This window comes from Heterodontus francisci, chromosome 4, assembly GCF_036365525.1.
Source record: "Heterodontus francisci isolate sHetFra1 chromosome 4, sHetFra1.hap1, whole genome shotgun sequence".
In the NCBI taxonomy this organism is placed as follows: domain Eukaryota; kingdom Metazoa; phylum Chordata; class Chondrichthyes; order Heterodontiformes; family Heterodontidae; genus Heterodontus; species Heterodontus francisci.
Genome location: NC_090374.1, coordinates 145051496 through 145073799, shown reverse-complemented (window position 1 = coordinate 145073799; position 22304 = coordinate 145051496). Strand labels below are relative to the sequence as shown.

Here is a 22304-nt window from a genome sequence, read left to right as displayed (position 1 = left end):
TAAGTCTGAATTGAATTAATACTGTTAAGGTTAATTGGCCTGTTTAAGTTGAAGAACTGGAAATTTCATTTGTTGCCGCAATGAACTTTCAAGTTTATTATGTCATGTTTTGGAGGCGTCTTCAGTTCCGGACAGAGGGCTTACTCATATAACATTGGCAGTTTTGATTTTTAAATATTCAGTGAATTGGAATTTGGAATCATCTTTGTTTTTAAAAAAAATAATCCTTGGATTTAGAAACCTCTTATTTAAGGATAAAAAAAAACATTTAAAATGGAGTTTAGTTCTTTTCCATTAAAACAAAAGGGTTACGTAAAGCGACGCAGCGGAGAATGCTTTGCTCCGCCCCCTTGGAGACAAGGAAGAAATTAACCCTGCTACAACTATCTTTATCAATGAGACAAAGTGCTTGAGAAGGAGAGATAGTTGCAAGCACTTCTGTCTTTAACGTACTAAAAGTACAACCAAGTCTGGGCATAAGAAATTGGAATCCATAAACAAAATGTAATTGATCTGGGTGGTTATTTAAAGCATTCAAAGGGAAATTTACTGTTATTTGAATTTGGAATAATGTGAGATGTCGAAAATCCAGTTTAATTTGGCAAGTTATTTAAGGAGTTAAAATGTCATCTAAGGTAAAAAAAAAACAAACAATATACACTAATGTCTGGAATCAAATGGAAATGTTTGATTTTGTTTTAAGGAATTATGAATATTAATTGTAAAGGTTCTCCAGGGCTCAAAATGAAATAGAATTATAATTAATAGGAATTGGCAATCAGATCTGGCTGATGCAAGCGCTAGTAAAGGAATTCTGGGGATAAACAAATAGTGAAATAAACAGCTAATTTCCAAGAAGCCTTGAATTTTCCAGTGAAAGTCAGGAAAGTGTAGATAAGACTAGCAATTGATAGTTTTCTCTTGGAGATATGAGTTTTTAAGAGCGCTACATTTGAAAGTCTGGCCATAACCTGAGACATCAGGACCCTGCAGGGTGAGGTAAGCAAAGATCTCAGATAGACACCACCAGCGCCCCCCCCCCCCCCCCCACTTTTCCTCACCGATGATATTTGATCTTTTGATAAGATCACCTGAGAGTTCAGAATATGTGGCATGACAGTGGAATACCAGTGTAAGTGTGCAGATGTGATTTGTTATTTGGAAAGCAACGGAAGCATTTGTGGCATTTTCAACTTCAAAGGAGAGCAACCCTAAGAATACCAAAAGGATTTTAAAAATAGATTAAAATGGAGTGTGTTTTTTTTTCGATCAGAGAAGAAAAAGGTTTTGTAAAGTGACGCAGCTGAGATGATTTTGCTCCGCCCCTTGAAAAAAAAACCCCTGCTGCAGCTGCTGTTTTTCCATTTAACCCACCACACAATTTTGCATTGCTGAGAGTAAAATTTTTATATAATGGACATTATTAAACCTTAAATTTCTAAATTGACAGATAGAATTGGACAAATTAACCCATTGGGCTCAGGGGCAGAGCCACAATGGATTCTTTGTATTTTTTTAAGCAGGTGATGGCAGGTTCCAAGGCCACATGAGAACTGATGCCCAACAAGAGATCCAGCAGTTTTAAGAATTTAAAAACTTAATTGCAGACATCAAATATCACAGCATCTTTATCAGTGTGACAATTGACCTACTGGAGGAGCTCCTTCAACTCCTTTGGAAGGTTGGAGTGAAAGTTAACCTGGAAAAGGCACAGATATTGAAAGAAAAGGTTTATTATTTGAGAATAGTGATAACACAGGGAAAGCGTGAGACAGAGCAGATGCGAGTACAGACAATCCTCAAACTTCCAACTCCCCTTACCACAAGATACTAAGGCTCTGAGATCATTTTTGGGCCTTGTTGGGTATCGCAGGAACCTTACTGATGGATCTGACTTAAAGCCAGCCCCTTTATATAATATCCTGCAAAGAACTACTATATGCCTGGCAGACAATTTAATCTGCTGAGTATTTCCAGCATTTCTTGTTTTTGTTTCGGATTTTCAACATCTGCAGTATTTTGCTTTTACTTTAGTGGACAATTTAATCTACCAGGTGTGTCACATTTTGACAGCAAAGGCCCTCCAGGGACCTTTTGTGTCAAAATCATTGGGGGGTGTACAAGGGAAGGAGCCAACAATCAAACCAGCATTCAAAATTTATTAAACGGACAACAAGCTCCAATCACCACAGTTAAATCCACATCCGAATTACTAACAAGTAAGGTTTCGACCCAACAGCCACAAGTGACTGGTCTCACTTGCCCGGCCTTGACTACAGGACCAGAAAATGGACTTGCAATAATAAAAAGTAATAAAATTGTATATGATAATATAAAGCTTGAGTTGGTACCGGTAATATTGAATATCTCAGATATCCAGCTACCTGACTGGTGCCCTGAGAAGATCCAAGAGTATTACTGCAACAATTGTTGAGACAGGAATTTGGTAATGAGAAAATAATAAAGGGAAAGAGCCATAAACGTAGTTTAGTGAATGACGCAGCCACAGTCCCTAAGATAGGAACTTCAATTGTCAATACTATAGATTTGGAAAATGTGGACCAGAAGGTTAGAACTTTCAGTCAGCTAGTAAAGGATATTTTTTAAAAAGGAACAAAAGGCACAGAAGTGGTGTAGCTAAAGTAGGACAGGATCTGTCAAAAACAGTGACAGGACTGGTGAGAGTACGGGAAGGTCATGCTCATACTATTAATGATATCATAGAAAAGGTAAAGGAGGTCCACGACATTTCAAATAATGTAAATGTTTGTAGTACATATGGTCCGTGGATGTTAGAACAAATGAAGGAAAATTGGAGGCAAATTGATGCAGGACAGGTATCAGTTTAGATAAATTACACCCAGTTGGCGGACTTAGCCAGTCACACAAATGATAAAATTATCAGGTACCAACTCAGAAAACTTAAGGTATGGAAAGGTCAGGAATGTGTAAATACAGGATCTATGAGTATTGGAGTAGTGTTGGGAATACCTGTAATTCTGAGAGATAAGTTAGGGATACAATTACATGAAGTAGAAAATATAGGGGTGATAAGGGGAAAAGATTACATAGAATACCATGATATTTTACCCTACGCTATGGAAATTGGAAAAGAGGTAGTTGGAACAACATTGTCTGAGTGTAGTCTGGAAAACCTGGTGGTCATATGTCCTCATCCTATATACAAAACGGCAGAATCAAAATGGGGTTTTAATGCCACTGTAAATTACACCATGCAGACTGGGAAAGCATTGTCAGGGCTAACCCATGTGGCCTATATGGGAAAGGGGAGATATTGCTTAACCACCACAACGAAGGAGTACCAGTATGGACATAACCGGACTTGTCCGGTGAACAACAGTATGTTTTGTTTCAACCCACAAATACCAACCAGGGTGGGGAAGATGGAGTTGGTAGACATACAAAAACGAAAGACAGAAAGTATTAAGGAGGGTTTGACAAATTACCTCCAGTAAAATAAATATACTATTGCGCAATTGCCCACATACTTGGGTAAAGAGAGACAGAGCGACAATGGCCCTTCACTTCTTGCTGGCGGCACAAGGGGGGGAGGCTCTGTGCAGCTCATCCTGTACGTTGTCATCCAACTCTTCCTTTGTTGCATCCGTTCCATTTGCCTGTCACAGAATCTCCAGGGTCCTGGTGGCAATCCAACAACCCATCTCCTCCCTCTCCTTCTGAATCATGACCCCACTAAGGATGAAGCCCAACGGCTAGCAAATATAGAACTTGAGTGAGACCTGGCAGTTGTCCTTCCAGGACAAAAGGGAGGAAGTGTGGAACCTGAGGTGAGCCATCCTTGGACTAGAGGTGTGAGTTTGCTTGGTCAGTATGTTTCTCATGCAAACTGCTCCTTAGGAATGTGCCATGTCTGGCTGATGACATAAGAAGAGTGTTGTTGAAGCCTGATGTCTCTTTCTGTTGTTGCGCTGCACCAGCTGCAAGGCCAATGGTGAGATAGATATGTAAACGAAGGATTGAAAATTACTGTATCTTATTCGTTTAGAGCAAGAATTAAATTGTAATATTATTGGTGCTTTAGAATGCAAATTAAGGATTGAAATATTATTGTAAGATTATTGGTTGCAGAATAGTATAATTGCCACTGTTTGACTGTAATTCTTTAGAACATCGCACTGATTCTCAATGTGAGCTCTACTGTGTTTGTTCTCCTTGTGCACAAGTTAATAAAGTAGTTTGCGAGTACTCATCCGAGGAAGTTTGATTAATTTTGCTCTAGTTTCTTCCACAGCAACATATATTTAAATGTTTTACCCAGTTACCAATATGGCCAATTAAATACTTTATCTATTTTAGTTTCAGAATAAAATCCACCAACCAGGTTTCTTTCATAAACAACAAAATTATTAATTTATTATAAAACAAGACTTCTTCAATACAGATGTAAAGCTTATTAATACACAGGTTGAAATATGAAGGTTCCCTTCTAAAATAATCCCAACACACACACGCACACACACACACACACAAGAAAAAATAAAGAAGTTTTCTCTGCAGAGATCTCTTTACAAAAAAGACCAAAAAAAGTGTTAATTCTTGAAGAAAAAAAGGATGATAGGGAATGATATCAGTTCTTCCTTTATTCCAGCATCCAAATAGGCATAGACGGCTCTCATTGGGATCTTTTTGGAGCAGTTCTCTTCAGGTGACATTGAGGCTTAGTTTGGCAGGCTTTTCAGGAGAAATGCAGCATCAGTTTCTCTATTTCCCACACTGGATTCTCAGTGTTTCTCATAGAGATGGAAAAGGATGAGCTGGTGGCTTCTCTCTTAGTAGGCTCACCCCCAACTGACTCAAAACAATATCCAAAACGAAACCAACTCTTGACCACCATAAATCTTGACATGCCACTTCTCTGTAAACAACACCCCTAATCAGAAGGCTGCTTACTTAGCTGAAGACATGTGAGTTCCAGTACGTGTGTTTTTAAACATAGCCCCCATGCCCTTCCAGTGACTTTTTTAAACAAAATGTTTCGCATCTATGGCATCTCTTCAGTCTTTCAAATGAATCCATTTCTACAATTTTTAAACATGCGTCCTCAAAACGTATTTAAAAAATGGAAGCACTTTCATAACACCTGGCCATCTGTCATAAGCATACTTTTTCTTCTTTATCTTAATTTCTATCTCTTTCACCGTCCGGGGAGCTCTGGCTTTTGTTACACTACCTTTCCCTTTTGAGGGAATTTACCTTGACTGTGCCTGAAAAACCTCTTCTTTGAAGGTAGCCCATTGTTTAGTTACAATCTTTCCTGCCAACCATTGGCTCCAATGAGGCTGAACTGTTTTTTTAATGGCGTGCTAATTTCATAATTATTGCTAAACACTCTCACTGGTCCTAGAAAGCTTTACCAAAATGATTTTTTTAAAATTCACATTTTTAGAGACTTTTTTCTTTTTTTTTTAAGTCTGTTTATCTTTATTTTAGCTTCTATCGTAATAATATAAATAGATATATACACGAAGCATTTTGCATTTATTGCGCTATCTGAAAATTCACAAGTGTAGGATTTTAAATGCTTTTAACTTCCTGGTCTGCTGTCTGTGAATAATTCAGTTTGATTGGTTGCTTACCCTGCTTGCTGACATCACTGCTGTTGCATGCCTGGAGATCCTCTTGACTTGGCACCAGATTTTTAAACTGCTGTGTAGACAGGGGAAATTTCCACCACAGAGATCAGCGGACCTTTGTGGGCAGCTTTCTTCACGGTCAGTCCAGGCCTTTAAATTGAAATCTGTGCATGTGTCTTTGACATTACATACTACAGTTGTGGAGCCAGCCCCGTGAGAAGTAACAGTTTAAACAAGGCAATCGTATTCGATGCATGCGGGGAGATCTCAATTTATCATCACATACATGGGTCTCAGTATGATGTTAGATTAGATTGCTTTATTCTGTATAGTTTGCTGTTCATTTTATGAAAATTAATTTAGCCAGTCATCAGAGAAAGGAAACTTACTTCTTGATTCCTTATTTCAAACGTTTGTCCCAGATTTGACAGGACTATGCTATCTAGTATCTTTGCATGAATAAAAACTTTGTTCCATTAAAATCAAATACTTAAATCAATTTTAATACTTAATTTTACCCCTAGAGTGATGAAAATTTAACCATTTTATTTCTTTAAAAGAGTTACTTTCCAACCCTCGTGTTATCACATTTATACCACATTTTGAAAAACAAATTGAACAGTTGGGCTGGATTTTACAGCCCCCAGCATCTCCCCCCCCCCCCCCCCCCCCCAACCCCCTGGATGTCAGGGGGTGGCCAGTAAAAATACAATAAATTGCTTTGAATAGACAAGATGCCATATACGAAAATGTGATTACAGGGTGACCAGGACTGGGAACTGAATATTCAGAGATATTCATCATTTAGGAAGGATAGGTGGAGGGGAAGGGAGGTGGTATGCCTTACCAGGAGGGCCCCCACCCACCCAACTCCAGCCGTCAGAAAGCCGCCTACGTTTAACAGGCGGCTTTTCTCGGGCCTGGGCCGCCCACCAGCCAAGGGTAAAATCCCCGTGGCGGTGGACGGAGGCCCTTAAATGGTCTTAAGGGCCTTGATTGGCTTGGGCGGGTGGGCCATTTTTTGCAGGCGCCCTGCATAAAATGGTGGTGGAGGCAGGAGCATGTCGAGAAGGCCCCCCGAGCATCCTGCTCCATTTTACGCCCCCCCCCCCCCATCACGCTGTTTGGGGGTGTGTAAAATTCCAGCCATAGAATCAATTTGGGTGGAGCTAAGAAACAGCAAGGGGCAGCAAACATTGGTGGGAGTTGTTTATAAGCCACCAAACTGTAGTGGTAATGTTGCGCATGGTATAAATCAGGAAATTGGAGCTGCATGTAGCATAGGCAATGCAGTAGTAATGGGCGACCTCAATTTACATATAGATTGGGTAAACCTAATGAGCACTAATGCTGTGGAGGATGAATTCCTGGAGTGTGTACGAGATGGGTTTCTGGAGCAGTATGTTGAAGAACCAACTAAGGATCAGACTATTTAAGATTTCGTATTATATAATAGGTACACAACTCAAGCAGTCTCTGCCCATTCTCATTCATCCTTCCAACGCCATAGCGCCCAAGGCAGGAGGGCCATGAGTCATGGTCGGCCCCAACCCTGGCATTAAAGTCCCCAGCAGGAACGGGTGTTTGGTGTTGGGGATGCTACTAATGATATTATGGAGTTCCTCGTAGAACTGATCTTTAGCTTCAGGTGGGGAGCAGAGTGTTGGAGCATAGATGCTGAGTAGGTGTACTGGACCAGAGGTGGTGAGCAGTCGGATGGACAGTATGCGTTCCGAGCCATTTGAGGGAGGCTCTATCATGCTGAGCAAGGAGTTTCTGATGGCAAAGCCCACTCCATGCTGTCTTGGTTCTTCAGGATCCCTGCCCTGCCAGAAGAAGGTGTAGTCTTGCTCTGTTAGAGATCCACTCGCAGAGAGGCGTGTCTCCTGAAGTGCTGCAATGTCAACATTGAGTCTGCTGAGCTTGTTGTTAATGATGGCGGTCTTCCGAGAATCATTGATTTGTGTAAGGTCTTCCGACAGGCCAGGACACATAGTTCTGATGTTCCAGCTTGCAAAACGAAGGGCTGGTACCTTCTTTCCTTTTTTCGTGCTGTTTGGTGCGGTGTTGCAGTCCACTTTTCGGGCAATGACCTTGAGCTCTAAGCACCCATTGAAGCAGGTGGACTGTGGCGGGACAGAACCTTATTGACCGGGGGCTGCCCGGTTTGAGGCGGGCGGTAGCTGTCCAGTGAGGTGCGATGACCTCTCCCACCGACAAAGGCAACCCGTGGCGCCCAATCTCTACGCCAATTTAGCTGGACTTATAACCTGTAACTGCTGCCTTCCGTGTTGTTACAGTTGCTGTGAGGCGACTATGGAGTGACCTCTCCATGGCGCATGCCTGGGCAAATTTATGGAGGTTGAGAGTTGCCCAAGCGTCAAAACCCCCCTCTCGGCCGTTCTGGTGGGGTCCAAAGGAGTGCAGTGCACGACGATTGGCACCGGTATGGCTGCAGGAACTGCCGGAAACATGCCAAAGGTGACACATGACCGCCTACGGGGTTCCGCTCCGGATTTTCTGTTAGGGTTTACTCCCTTAGCCTTGGTCTCTTCCGAGATGCCCACAAGGCAGTGGGGTTGTTAGGGCCCCTACACAGGGGTAGGAGGATGCTGGTGGGAGGAGGGGGAGGGGTGGAGGGAAGGGGGTGTGAGGGGGAGCTGGGAAGGGGGTTGTAAGGGGGTGGGGGGGGAAGATGGTGCGAGGGGGGTGCTGGGAAGGGGTTGTGAGGGGGAGGGGGTTACGGGGGGGGGTAAGCTGAGAGAGTGGAGCTGGGAAGGGGAAGGGGGGGGAAAGGGGATGCAGGTAATAAGCCATTTCCTCAGTTCCCACCATCGACGCCTGGAAATCTCCGCGTCCTTCAGGAGGTGAGCGACATCCTCGGGCGCCGGTACCAGCATTGCCGACAGTGCGCTGCAGATGCTCTCCGAGCCATCTCCCGCGTGCGCTTTGAAGTTGCGGCCGAGGAGCCGTTCGTGGCTATTTGCGGGTTCGGGGCTTCCCCTCTGTGATACTTATTTCCCTAGGGTCCCGCTGCTCCTTCTTCTCTGCAATGGACTTACCGCACGTCGTGGCCGCGGACACTCTGGACGGTGAAGACAGCAGGATCGGAGATCAAAGTATCACCAGCTGTACTTTTCAGTTTCGTCCGGATTTCGTTCAATTTCATTGAGAAAACAAAGAGCAGGTATGGCTGGGGGAGGGCAGTGGGCCCAGGTAACATAAACTAGCTGTTAGCTTGTAGTTAGGGCTAAAATGAACTGATTAAAGAGCCAGGGGAGTTTAAACAGTTTAAAAGGGTAGATTGGGGGAGAAAACACTAAGAATGGGAGCAGATGGCCATGGATAAAGTTGAGCAGCAAGGGAGCTTACATAACCTCTGCATCACCAACTCGTTCTTTCACACGAAACCCTGTCATCAGGTTTCATGGAGGCACCCAAGATCGCGTTGTTGGCACCAGCTAGACCTCATCGTCACAAGGCAAGCCTCCTTAAACAGTGTTCAAATCACACGCAGCTTCCACAGCGCGGACTGCAACCACTCCCTGGTGTGCAGCAAGGTTAGACTCAGACCAAAGAGACATCATTCCAAGCAGAAGGGCCACCCGTGCATCAACATGAGCAGAATTTCTCATCCACGGCTGTTACAAAAATTTCTAAACTCACTTGTACCAGCCCTTCAAAACACTCCCACAGGGGATGCTGAGACCAAGTGGGCCCACATCAGAGACGCCATCTATGAGTCGGCTTTGACCACCAACGGCAAACGTGCAAAGAGGAATGCAGACTGGTTTCAATCTCATACTGAGGAGCTGGAACCTGTCATAGCCGCTAAGCGCATTGCACTGTTGAACTACAAGAAAACCCCCAACGAGTTAACATCCGTAGCACTTAAAGCAGCCAGAAGCACTGCACAAAGAACAGCCAGGCGCTGCACAAATGACGACTGGCAACACCTATGCAGTCATATTCAGCTGGCCTCAGACACCGGAAACATCAGAGGAATGTATGATGGAATTAAGAGAGCTTTTGGGCCAACCATCAAGAAGATCGCCCCCCTCAAATCTAAATCAGGGGACATAATCACTGACCAACGCAAGCAAATGGACCGCTGGGTTGAGCACTACCGAGAACTGTACTCCAGGGAGAATGTCGTCACTGAGACTGCCCTCAATGCAGCCCAGCCTCTACCAGTCATGGATGAGCTGGACGTACAGCCAACAAAATCGGAACTCAGTGATGCCATTGATTCTCTAGCCAGCGGAAAAGCCCCTGGGAAGGACAGCATTACCCCTGAAATAATCAAGAGTGTCAAGCCTGCTATACTCTCAGCACTACATAAACTGCTTTGCCTGTGCTGGGACGAGGGAGCAGTACCTCAGGACATGCGCGATGCCAATATCATCACCCTCTATAAAAACAAAGGTGATCGCGGTGACTGCAACAACTACCGTGGAATCTCTCTGCTCAGCATAGTGGGGGACGTCTTTGCTCGAGTCGCTTTGAACAGGCTCCAGAAGCTGGCCTAGCGCGTCTACCCTGAGGCACAGTGTGGCTTTCGAGCAGAGAGATCCACCGTTGACATGCTGTTCTCCCTTCGTCAGATACAGGAGAAATGCCGCGAACAACAGATGCCCCTCTACATTGCTTTCATTGATCTCACCAAAGACTTTGACCTCGTCAGCAGAAGTGGTCTCTTCAGACTACTAGAAAAGATTGGATGTCCACCAAAGCTACTAAGTATCATCACCTCATTCCATGACAATATGAAAGGCACAATTCAACATAGCGGCACCTTATCAGAGCCCTTTCCTATCCTGAGTGGCGTGAAACAGGGCTGTGTTCTCGCACCCACAATTTTTGGGATTTTTTTCTCCCTGCTGCTTTCACATGCGTTCAAGTCCTCAAGAAGGAATTTTCCTCCACACAAGATCAGGGGGCAGGTTGTTCAACCTTGCCCGTCTAAGAGCGAAGTCCAAAGTACGGAAAGTCCTCATCAGGGAACTCCTCTTTGCTGATGATGCTGCTTTAACATCTCACACTGAAGAGTGTCTGCAGAGTCTCATCGACAGGTTTGCGGCTGCCTGCAATGAATTTGGCCTAACCATCAGCCTCAAGAAAATGAACATCATGGGACAGGACGTCAGAAATGCTCCATCCATCAATATTACCACGCTCTGGAAGTGGTTCAAGAGTTCACCTACCTAGGCTCAACTGTCACCAGTAACCTGTCCCTAGATGCAGAAATCAACAAGCGCATGGGAAAGGCTTCCACTGCTGTGTCCAGACTGGCCAAGAGAGTGTGGGAAAATGGCGCACTGACACGGAACACAAAAGTCCGAGTGTATCAGGCCTGTGTCCTCAGTACCTTGCTCTATGGCAGCGAGGCCTGGACAACGTATGTCAGCCAAGAGCGACGTCTCAATTCATTCCATCTTCGCTGCCTCCGGAGAATCCTTGGCATCAGGTGGCAGGACCGTAACTCTAACACAGAAGTCCTCGAGACGGCCAACATCCCCAGCTTATACACACTACTGAGTCAGCGGCGCTTGAGATGGCTTGGCCATGTGAGCTGCATGGAAGATGGCAGGATCCCCAAAGACACATTGTACAGCGAGCTTGCCACTGGTATCAGACCCACCGGCCGTCCATGTCTCTGCTTTAAAGACGTCTGCAAACGCGACATGACGTCCTGTGACATTGATCACAAGTCGTGGGAGTCAGTTGCCAGCGTTCCCCAGAGCTGACAGGCAGCCATAAAGACGGGGCTAAAGTGTGGCGGGTCGAAAAGACTTCGCAGTTGGCAGGAAAAAAGACAGAAGTGGAAGGAGAGAGCCAACTGTGCAACAGCCCCGACAAACAAATTTTTCTGCTGCACCTGTGGAAGAGACTGTCACTCTAGAATTGGCCTTTCTTGCCACTCCAGGCGCTGCTCCACAAACCACTGACCACCTCCAGGCGCTTACCCATTGTCTCTCGAGATAAGGAGGCCAAAGAAGAAGAAGATTCTATAATGAGAAAGGGCTAATTAATAACCTTTCTGTAAAGTAACCATTAGGAAATAGTGACCACAATCTGATACAATTTAAGTTTGAAAGAGATATAGTTTGTTCTGAAACTAGGGTCTTAAATCTGAACAAAGGAAGCTATGAAGGTGAGGGCAAGTTGGCTATGGTGGATTGGGAAAATACACTAAAAGATTTGATGGTAGACAGGCAATGGCTGATGTTTAAAAAAGTATTACACAGTCTACAACAAATATACATTCACCTAAGACACAAAAACCCAACAGGAAAGGTGAATCAACTGTGGCTAACAAAAGAAATCAGAGGAAGTGGCTTATAAGGTCACCAGAAAAAGTGGTAGGCCCGAGGATTGGGAGCAACTTAAAATTCAACAAAGGAGGACCAAGAAACTGATAAAGAAAGGAAAAGAGGATTACGAATGCAAGCTAGCGAGAAACGTAAAGGAGAACTGGAAAAGCTACTTTAGGTATGTGAAAAGGAAAAGATTAGCTGGGACGAATGTGGGTTCATTGCAGGAGGAGGCAGGAGAGTTTGTGGTGAAGACTGAGGAAATGCCGGAGAGACTAAACAATCAATTTGTGTCTGTCTTCACAGAGGAAGACACAGAAAATCTCCCAAAAATTCTACGGAACCAAGGGACATATAAAAATGAGAAATTGTAAGTAATTAGTTTCAATAAAGAGGTAGTACTTGAAAAATTAATTGGATTGAAAGTGGATACATCCCCTGGACCAGATGACCTACATCCCAGAGTATTGAAGGAGGTGGCTATAGAGATAGTGGATGCAATGGTGCTTATCTTTCAAAATTCTATAGATTATGGAAGGATTCCTGCTGACTGGAAAGTAGCAAATGTAACCCCATGATTACGAAGGGACTGAGAAAGAAAACAAAGAACTACAGACCTGTTAGTTTGACGTCAGTAGTAGGGAAAATGTTAGAATCTATTATAAAGGATGACATTACTAGACACTTGGAAAATAATGGTATGATTTGGGCAGAGTCAACATGGATTTATGAAAGGAAAATCATGATTGACAAACCTGTTGGAATTTTTTGAGGAGTGAGGATGTTATACTTCAGTTATGCAGGGCATTGGTGAGACGGCATCTGGAGTACTGTGTGCACTATTGGTCTCCTTATTTAAGGAAGGATGTAAATGCATTGGAAGCAGTTCAGAGAAGGTCTTCCAGACTAATACCTGGAATGGGCATGTTGTCTTATGAGGAAAGGTTGGACGGGCTAGCATGTATCCACTGGAGTTTAGAAGAGTAAGAGGCGACTTGACTAAAACATTTAAGATTCTGATGGGTCTTGACAGGGTGGATGTGGAAAGGATGTTTCCTCTTGTGGGAGAATCTAGAACTAGGGGTCACTGTTTAAAAATAAGGGGTTGCCCACTTAAGACTGAGATATGGAGAAATTGTTTCTCGCAGTGTGTCATCTTTGGAACTCTCTTCCTCAAAAGGTGGTGGAAGCAGAGTTTATGAATATTTTTAAGGCAGAGGTAGATAAATTCTTAATAAGAAAGGGGGTGGAAGATTATTGGGGGTAGGTGGGAATGTGGAGTTGAGGTTACAATCATATCAGCCATGATCTTGTTGAATGGTGGAGCAGCTTCGAGGGGCCGAGTGGCCTACTCCTGCTCCTAATTCAAATTTTCGTATGAGGCTGTTATTTGTAGCAAGATAAAGGTGAACCAGTGGATGTGGTGTATTTGAATTTTCAGAAAGCTTTTGATGAGGTCCCACACAGGAGGTTCGTAAACAAAATTAGAGGACATGGGATTCGGGGTAATATACAAGTATGGATTGCGAATTGGTTAACTGACAGAAAGCAGAGAGTAGGAATAAATGGGTCATTTTCAGGATGTCAGGCTGTGGGGTACCGCAAGGATCAATGCTTGGGCCACAGCTGTTCACAATCTATAGAAATTATTTTGATGTGGAGACCAAATGCAATATTTCCAAATTTGCTGATGACACAATACTAGGTGGAAATGTAAGTTGTGAAGGATGCAAGGAGGCTTCAAGGGGATTTGGACAGGCTAAGTGAATGGGCAAGAACATGGCAGATGGAATATAATGTGACTAAGTATGAAGTGATCCACTTTGGTAGAAAAAACAGGATGGCAGTATATTTCTTAAATGGTGAGAGGTTGGGATGTGTTGATGTTCAAAGGGATCTGAGTGTCCTTGTTCATGAGTCACTAAAAGCTAGTATGCGGAAGCAGCAAGCAAATAGGAAGGCAAATGTTATGTTGGCCTTCATTGCAAGGGGATTTGAGTACAGAAGTAAAGATGTCTTGCTGCAATTGTATAAAATCTTGGTGATTGTGTACAGTTTTGGTCTCCTTATCTAAGGAAGGATATACTTGCCATGGAGGGAGTGCAACTGAGGTTCACCAGACTAATCCCTGGGATGACGGGATTGTCTTACAAGGAGAGATTGCAGAAACTGGGTCTGTGTTCTTTACAGGTTCGAAGAATGATAGATGATTCATTGAAACTTTCAAAATTCTTACAGGGCATGACAGGGTAGATGTGGATAGGATGTTTCCTCTGGCTGGTGAGTCTAGAACCAGGGGACACAGTCTCAGAATAAGGGGCTGGTCATTTAAGACTGAGATGAGGAGGAATTTTTTTACTCAGAGAGTGGTGAATCTTTGAAATTCTCTATCCAAGCTGGCTGTGGAAGTCCAATCATTTGAGCATGTTTAAGACAGTAATAGATAGATTTCTGGATACTAATGACATCAAGGGATATGGGGATAGTGGGGAAAAATGGCGTAGAGGTAGATGATCAGCTATGATCTGTTTAAATGGTGGAGCAGGCTTGATGGGCTGAATGGCCTACTCCTGCTCCTATTTCCTATGATCTTATAGGCCTACAATGAAAAATATAATGATCAGCTAATAATAACCTCTCACATTTATGTTCTAGTGTGTAGCAACAAGTAAGAAAAAATAGCCAGAAGCCTTCTGTTGCCTTAAGAGATCTTACCCCATTTGTTTAGCTGAATAGAAGCAATTTTTATTCTTGCAACATTGGATTTGTGCCAGGAGTTTGCAATAATGCACTATGAATAACAATTAGTGAAACTGTTTAACATCTTTAGGGTATGGTAGCATAGAGTGTTGTTGAACTTGGTTTACAAAGTGCTCAGGAGGAGGTCTATTGGATCTCCTGGGCACTTTTTAAACTTAACTTGCCCCAATTTAAATGTTAGGTGAGCAGAGGGGGCTTATGCCCTCCTCACCATCAGCCCCAATCAACTTTTCTAAATATTTAAATATCCAACTATTGGAAAAGAGCTTTGTGTGCGCATTTATACAGGCAAACAAAGACAGCATTTTTCTAAACAGGACAGTTATATTTCCAGCCAAGAAAAGAGTGAGCAATGTAAATACAGTTCTGCTAGCTAGATCCTAAACTGCAACTCCAGGCCTCAGACCAGCAGTTGCAGTACACATGCACTGCATGACTGTTGCTTTCCTATCCTCACACTGCCTTTTATCACTGACAGAATGGACCAGTTTTGTCTCAGAAATACAGTTACTTCCAGTGCCCAATCAATTAATCAAGGTATGCTTTTTTAAGAGTGATTAAGTCCAGAAACCATGATTCTCTCTCCCCTGGCAAAGTGACAGCTGGCATTCTATTTACAATGAGCCTCTAAATTTTATGCTAGTCAGGTTTCATCTTCAAAACAGAGTTTTTGGCATGGAGATCGAAAGAAGTTGTTTAACTATTTCTAAGGAGTACTGATCAGAGTCGGACCTGGAGAACAAATACAGGAAATGTTTAGCGGGAAATGTTCAATGAAATGCTGTGAATTATAGTGTTACTGAGTTAACCAAAGGTAACTTGATGTTGGAAAATAACTGGATAAAAGTACAGCAATAGACAGTTCAGTGGCACAGTGATAGAATCCTACTAGTTACCTCACCATAATCATAATGTTAATTCATATTTGGTACATAGTCAAATATCAAGATTACATCATGTTGAAAAAGATGCCAACAATTCCTTCAAGAAAAAGGCAGCAAGCATTCAAAAGACACTTCATTCCAGCTTAGGACTTCAAAATTCTTCTGCAAACAATGACTATGCAGACTCTTAAACAATAAATCATTCTCATGCAATTAACAAATTTGGCAATTTCCACGAACTTAAAACATTTCATCTGCAAAGTGCAGGTAGATTTTGCCATCGTCCTTAGATATCGTGCAGCTTACTGGAGTCAAATGCAATAATTGTGCAACAGATGTCTCAGGAGTGGTTTGACCACTTATGGAAGACAACTGCTGGTGTGGAGCTTTTATTCCAAGGGCTTTAAGTTTATAACTTACACTTGGTTACATTTCAGATTTTCAACATTTAATATTTAATGTATAATTATTTAGAAAGCATTGGCCTGGATTTTAGCCTGGAGGCAAGTGGGCAGCTGGTTTGAGGTTTTTAACTACAGGGCTCCTTTTGAATTAATTTCTGTTGTGTTCCTACCCACAGGCAGCTTTATTGACAGGTGAGTGGGCTTGTCAGTTGAGGATGCCTGCGGCACAAGGCCGCAGCTGAGGAGAGCAAATAGGTGTAATAGGGGAGATCTTTGGGCAGAGGTTCCTGATTGTGGGCAGGTCTTAATTGCGGTGAGAAAGGAGGTCCAATGGTTGGTAGGAGTGGGGAGAGGAGGTCCGATGGTGGCCTGTGGAAGAAGATGGTGGTCAGGGACTTCCTCATCGCTGGAGTGGGGGAAGGTGTCTGATGGTGGGGGGAGCAGACAGATCATGGTGGAGGGGTGTTGGGGGGGGTGGGGAGCGCAGGTTTTACTGGGCAGCTTGTTGCTACATGCAATCAGTGCTTTAAAGGCAATTACCATGTGGATTGAACCCTTCTTGCCCTCTTTCAGCTGCCAGGTTTCCTGAGGCCTGGGAAACATGGCCAACATGAATTAAAAATAGAATGACTGTTAAAATGAAGGTTGACAGCTTAATTATAATATCTAAATGACCAGTCAAGCTCCTGCGAGCGGATTGGTTCAATGCCCCTCGTCTCATCTCCATTAAAACCGGGAGTGGGTGGGTTTGAGATGGATTGGGTTCCTGTTTCAGATTTTTTGAATTTTAACCTCTGATCTGACACCAACCCACACGTTTTTGGAGTTAATATTTAGCCCATTATGTGCAGTATTGCCTCGCGTTGAGCACTGCAGTGCATTTAGTTTGATGGTGATTTAGAAGAGTTTCCGTGTGTTCTTTGAGCAACTCAGACTCGTCAGGTGAAAGCATTGATTCTCAAATTTCTGACTACTTTTTTAGATCCTGGTGAATGATATGGGCAGCGATCAAACTTCATTAGGTTTGCTTTTGCTTTACTTCCATCATGTATCTTCTTCTGTGCTGCTTTCGTTCCTCATAGAATTGTCTGCAGCTGTTGTACGTGCCTAAATTAAACACAGGAAAAGCAACAAAAAATTACAACAGCTGCACTCAAGGAAGAAATGTGTGTGCATTTAGAAAGGTTGAAGAACCCAATAACTGAAATGTAACAAATTTTTATTATTCTTGCTTTTTTCAAAAAACATTCCATGTATTTACATATCAGATTCCATCTTTTTGCATTGTTTCCGCAAGGTCCTTTGTACATTGATATCTTACAGATGTACATTGGATAGTTTGGTAAATCTCTGCCTGTAGGATGCTTTGCAAGGGAGGTTTGGAGTAAGTATTACTTGTATTCCGAACCATTTATTCCTCCCCTCTCCAAGATCCTCATTGCACCATTTTTCAACTAAAAGGTAAACGGCATGCTCCTGGGCCTCTGCCATAACCAGTCGTAACTAGCTAAGATGCCATAAGAGTGCCATGGGGTAACTTGCCCATCAGAGTATCTAGTTCTTTCTTCTTCTGATGCCCCAACTGAGATTGGAGACTCCCTGAGAAAGAATCACTGACTTATCTTTCCATTCCGGGGAACAAATTAGACTTGCTTCTTTTTTAACCATTAATCAAAATAATATGGTTATTGGTGCTGAAGACATAAATCTTATGAAAAATATGAGTGATACTGTATTCTGAATGACATGCAAAATGTATATACTACTTTATTGTTAATGATATACCTATCACCCAAAGTTTTGCATTTCTTCTCTCACTAGTTCTTTCCTCCTCGATCCTGGTTAAGCTCCCAGCAGAGACAATGGACCAGAGAACTGCTCCGACTCTTCTGCCAGTACTGCTCTTGATCCAACTGCTGTGAAATGCGTGACAAACTCTGGTCAAAGCCCTCTGCCTGTAGGAAAGTGCCTGATTTCTGATCAGTATTTTCCTCTCAGTACACAGATTGCAAGACAATTATGGATGAGGAAGGCTGTTTGGCCCATCCTCATTTATCCATCCAGAAACACCTACAAGATTAAGATCAGTAACCTCCCTTTCAGTAACATAGAGTTGCAAGTCCATATTGTATTACTCCATTCCACAGTGTGTTGGAGTAGCAGCATTCTCTGTTTATGCCACCTCGAGCTTTTGCTTTGATTACATAACTGCTTTCATACATTTTTAATCAGAAACGGGATTAATTTCAACTTACCTACAACAAGTATTACACAGTAGAGTTGCAGTACGTATGGAAAATGCAATGGCTTGGCAATAGGCCCAGGTAACTGAAAGGAATAGGTTCCTAGGTCTTCAAAATATGGCAGCGACTGGCAGATGGCAATTACTGGGGCAAAAGAAAGAGTTTGTTAGTTACCTCAAAACTTGAAATCTTGCCCTTGATTGAGGAAGCCGAGAATTTACATATTGAGTGTGGCTTAACTTTACTAACTGCTGTTGTGTTATTTGAGCATCACAGAATGTAACACAAATGTAGGACTTTTAGTTTCCCAGTTTATGCTGACAATATTAAATTAAGAAATGTTCTTTCGTACAATGCATGGTGATTTTGGAAGCCCAATGTGTTGTAGCACAGAGTAGTCAGATGCAGGTTCATTCCTGCACTCCCTCACATGATGAACCAATCTGTGCCACATCTCTAGAGAAATACAAAGTAGAGGCTTGGTATTCCCTACAGGGAAGACACTAGAAAAATCGAAGGGAGAGCCACCCTGGGCTGGATGCACTAATCTGATTTAGTGCATTGAGCACTAGAATGTTTAAAGGATTTGTACAAATTCCATATTGCACATGGTGGATACTGAGCAACAGAATGTATTTATAAGTGCCTTTCACCTCTAAGACTCCAGTTGAGATCCTGGCTTGAGATAAAGGATGAAAGTCTTGTTACTCAGAGTCTCAAATGAGTTGTGACAGACTCCACCCAGTTTCCAGTCAAAATAAATCCACACTACAAAACTGCTTTGAATGGACTGTTGAATATGACAAGTCTCATTTGACAGGCCCAGACTGTGGAGAATTGAAATGTCATGCTTGTATTGGAAAGGGACTTCTCTGAAGCTAGGGTTGAAAAGCAATCATGTTGACAGGTCAGGCAACACAACCGAACAAGTGGAAAGCCAAACTGCAAAAAGCACACTCAAGGTATAGTCAGAGGTTGTAAAAAAATTTAATGAAACTGTAACTTGTTCAGTCTCACTTATTGGGCTGAAATTTATAAGCCCACCGCCGAAATCAGCGGTGGGCGAAAGTGGCAGCCCGCCTGTGCAGGCCGCACATTGCAGAGCCGCCGCGATCCTAAGCACAGTGGCTCATTTAAATAGCCAGGGCGGGCCACCACACCCCGATCACATGGAGGGGACAAGCTGTCTGTCCCCGGCAATTGTGTCAGCTGCCTGTGTGCAGGTGCTGATGCTATTTTTAAAGGGCTTGAGCCCTACCGTTATATTTAAATATTTAAAGATGCAGTGAACAAAAAAAAACATTTATTTTGCCCCTCTCCCATCCCCCAATAACCATAAAACTAATTACTTGCCCTCTCCCCACCCGCCCCCTAAAACACTTACCCACTTACCTTTTCCACCTGACCTTCACCCCCCCTCCCACAAAGTGCATAAACTTTCACTTCAAATCTTTCCCACTATCCCCTACACCAATGATGTTACTTTGACCCTGTTCCCATCCCTCCTACACTGATAAATTTACCTCCGCCCCCCTCCTCACTAACATTCTGCCTCGTTTCCCTGGATGGGGATCCGAAGGCACGGGATTACCGGCCAGCGGCAAGAAGATCACAGCAGGCCGGAAGGCGGCGGCGTAGGTATAATTAATTCATTAATTTTAATTTATTTAAATATGCTAATGGGGGTCCTGTCGCCAATTGGTAGGGGAGTGGGGAGGCCACCATGGGACCTTGCCACCGCTGGCAATATCGGGCATCAGGGTGCATGGCGGTCCTCTCCCAGAGGCATTTTCCGCACCCCACCCTGCCCACCACAAACCTCGACGTTGGGGAACCTGTCAAATTCAGCCCATCATATTTTCTGTTGAGGATGTCACCTCCTCTGCTTGTATCTGTAATTTGGGAAGTCACACTGTCAATATCATCTCCAAATTATGTCACATCTTTTCTCAACTGATTTGCTGAATGGAAAACGATGGGAACATTATTGCTAAGTTTCAAAACATTGTCATTTTTTTCCACCATCGAGGTCACATTCTTTATTGCAAATAGGTACATTCTTATCAGTGTGATAACATATCTTACAGCTTGAGAGGTTCAGACTTTTTTTGTCCATACCCTGTACAAGCTGCTCATAAAGAGTCACAAATTCCCATTGCACCACTAAATTACCAACTGAATTGCTAACTGGGATTTAAATAGAGAAACACATTATTGGCCTTTATTGTTTACCATTTCTAATAAACCTGCCTGCCATTTATACATTGTTCACTCTTCCATCACTTAAAGCACTGAGGAGCAGAGAGGTTTGATATGCACTTTCAGCCTTGCTGATACATACAATCTCCACCCCAACCACAGTCATGTAATCTCCTGGGAGAGACGGAAAACAGATAAAAACACAGGCCACTGAAAGGGGGAAAAAAAAAGGAAATTCTTCTCCAACCCATTTTGGTGATTGAAATTAGTTCAGGAGACCACCCTGGCCCTGATTAATATTACATAATATTGTATGAGGTGATCTCTGCCTTATCCAGAAATAGGTCCAGCTCTCGCTTGCAGGAATTCAGCATTCAGCAGACAAGCAGGCAGCCTGTTCCACAGGTCCCCTCTTCTCTAGGAAAAAATTATACCCCAACATCTAAGCTAGTTCTGACCTTACATAACTAAAAATCTTGACGTCAGTCCTCCCTAACCTATTCAGTTGAAACAATTGGTCTACTCGAACACAGTCTGCTCCCTTCATTATTTTGTAAACTTCAATTAAATCATCCCTAAGTCTATGCTTCTCTAAAGTATGGAGTCCTAGCTCTTTGAGCCTAACTGGGTAATAAGATGCTTAAAACTGGGAATTATGTTAGTGGCCCTGCTCTGCACCCTTTCCAAAGCCTCAATATCACAACCATGTGAGCAGACCAGAACCGGACACTGTATTCTAACTGAGGCTGAACCAAGGCCTTGTACTGGCTGAGGCTTGACAGCAGGACTCTAACCTGCTGTCAGTGAGGTAAAGTCATTATTGCAGAGACTATCGAAGAGATAAAAGGATGGAAAAAACAGAAGGAAATACCTGAAAAAAGGAATAATTGAGAACAGTGCAAATAAATTCTAGAGTCTATGTAACATCATAATAGAGGTTTAAGAAAGGTAATATGGTGAGTGAGCAGAAATACCTTCAGTCAGCAATGTTAAAGGGGAAAGAGGCACCCAAAGGCAATGATGAATCCATGACAAAATCTGTAAATCACTTCCTATGACTGACAACATGTGATATGGATACCTGTAATTTACGAGAAAATTATGCACTGGTTATTTACAAAATTAAAAAAAAAATATTTAAACACTAAAGTCAATAGTGTATCAATGGAGGTGTTACAGGCTGCTCCTTTAATTACAAAGTATTTGTAGTTCCAATTTAACAAGAAAAACATTGAAGTTTCAGGACAATTTCTTTATTAGAAAGTAATACTGTTGTCTACTCTGAAAAACTTTTCACATATCATGGAATTAACCCAGTAGTGTTACACCTACCTTTTGTCAGCCTGAACAGACTTTCAAAACTTCAAATAAATTCTGCAGTGAGGTTAATGACACTCAACTTTATTTATGTGCAAATAGTACAGAACTTCAGTCACAGGACAACTGCATGGTTAAACTCAAATATCCAAAAGTTTCTGTTCGAGTTGTGCACTCTGTCGTTAGCTTCCTGAAAACAGTGTTTTGCTGTCTGCCTCACCATTGAAATGCATTGAATGGTATGAAGTTCCTGTATTTGTGTGACAGATATGAACTAAACTCACCACAGAAAGTTTAGTTTTGTCCATTTTATTCTAAGTCCACTTCTAACACTATAAGTGTCAATTGCTGCCAGTCAACCTTTCTGGTACTGAAAATTAACTATTACAAGTATAGGGTCTCATTCCTTCTGCTTTTAATTATTGCTGGTGATTTTAAAAAAACATTATGTTTCCATTCTGTCCCTTTCTCTCTTAATCCACTCATGCTTTCCCCTCTTTTATCTCTCTGTCTGTACCTGATTTGACATTGACTTCAGCCTCTATAATTTATACTTCCTTCTCAGTTC

General features: G+C 42.7%; 1 protein-coding gene across 1 annotated transcript in view; it reads right to left on the bottom strand.

Moving 5' to 3' along the window:
* Positions 1-11835: 11835 nt before the first annotated feature.
* The window catches only part of hacd4 (3-hydroxyacyl-CoA dehydratase 4), a 66178-nt gene continuing 55709 nt past the window's right edge, over positions 11836-22304 (bottom strand). Inside the window, exons 5-7 of the mRNA XM_068030257.1 lie at positions 21394-21500; positions 18233-18364; positions 11836-17084 (exon numbers count right to left, since the gene is read on the bottom strand). Coding sequence (XP_067886358.1) covers positions 16996-17084; positions 18233-18364; positions 21394-21500 — 328 coding nt within the window. The 3' untranslated portion in view covers positions 11836-16995. The remainder of the gene's footprint in view (positions 17085-18232; positions 18365-21393; positions 21501-22304) is intronic.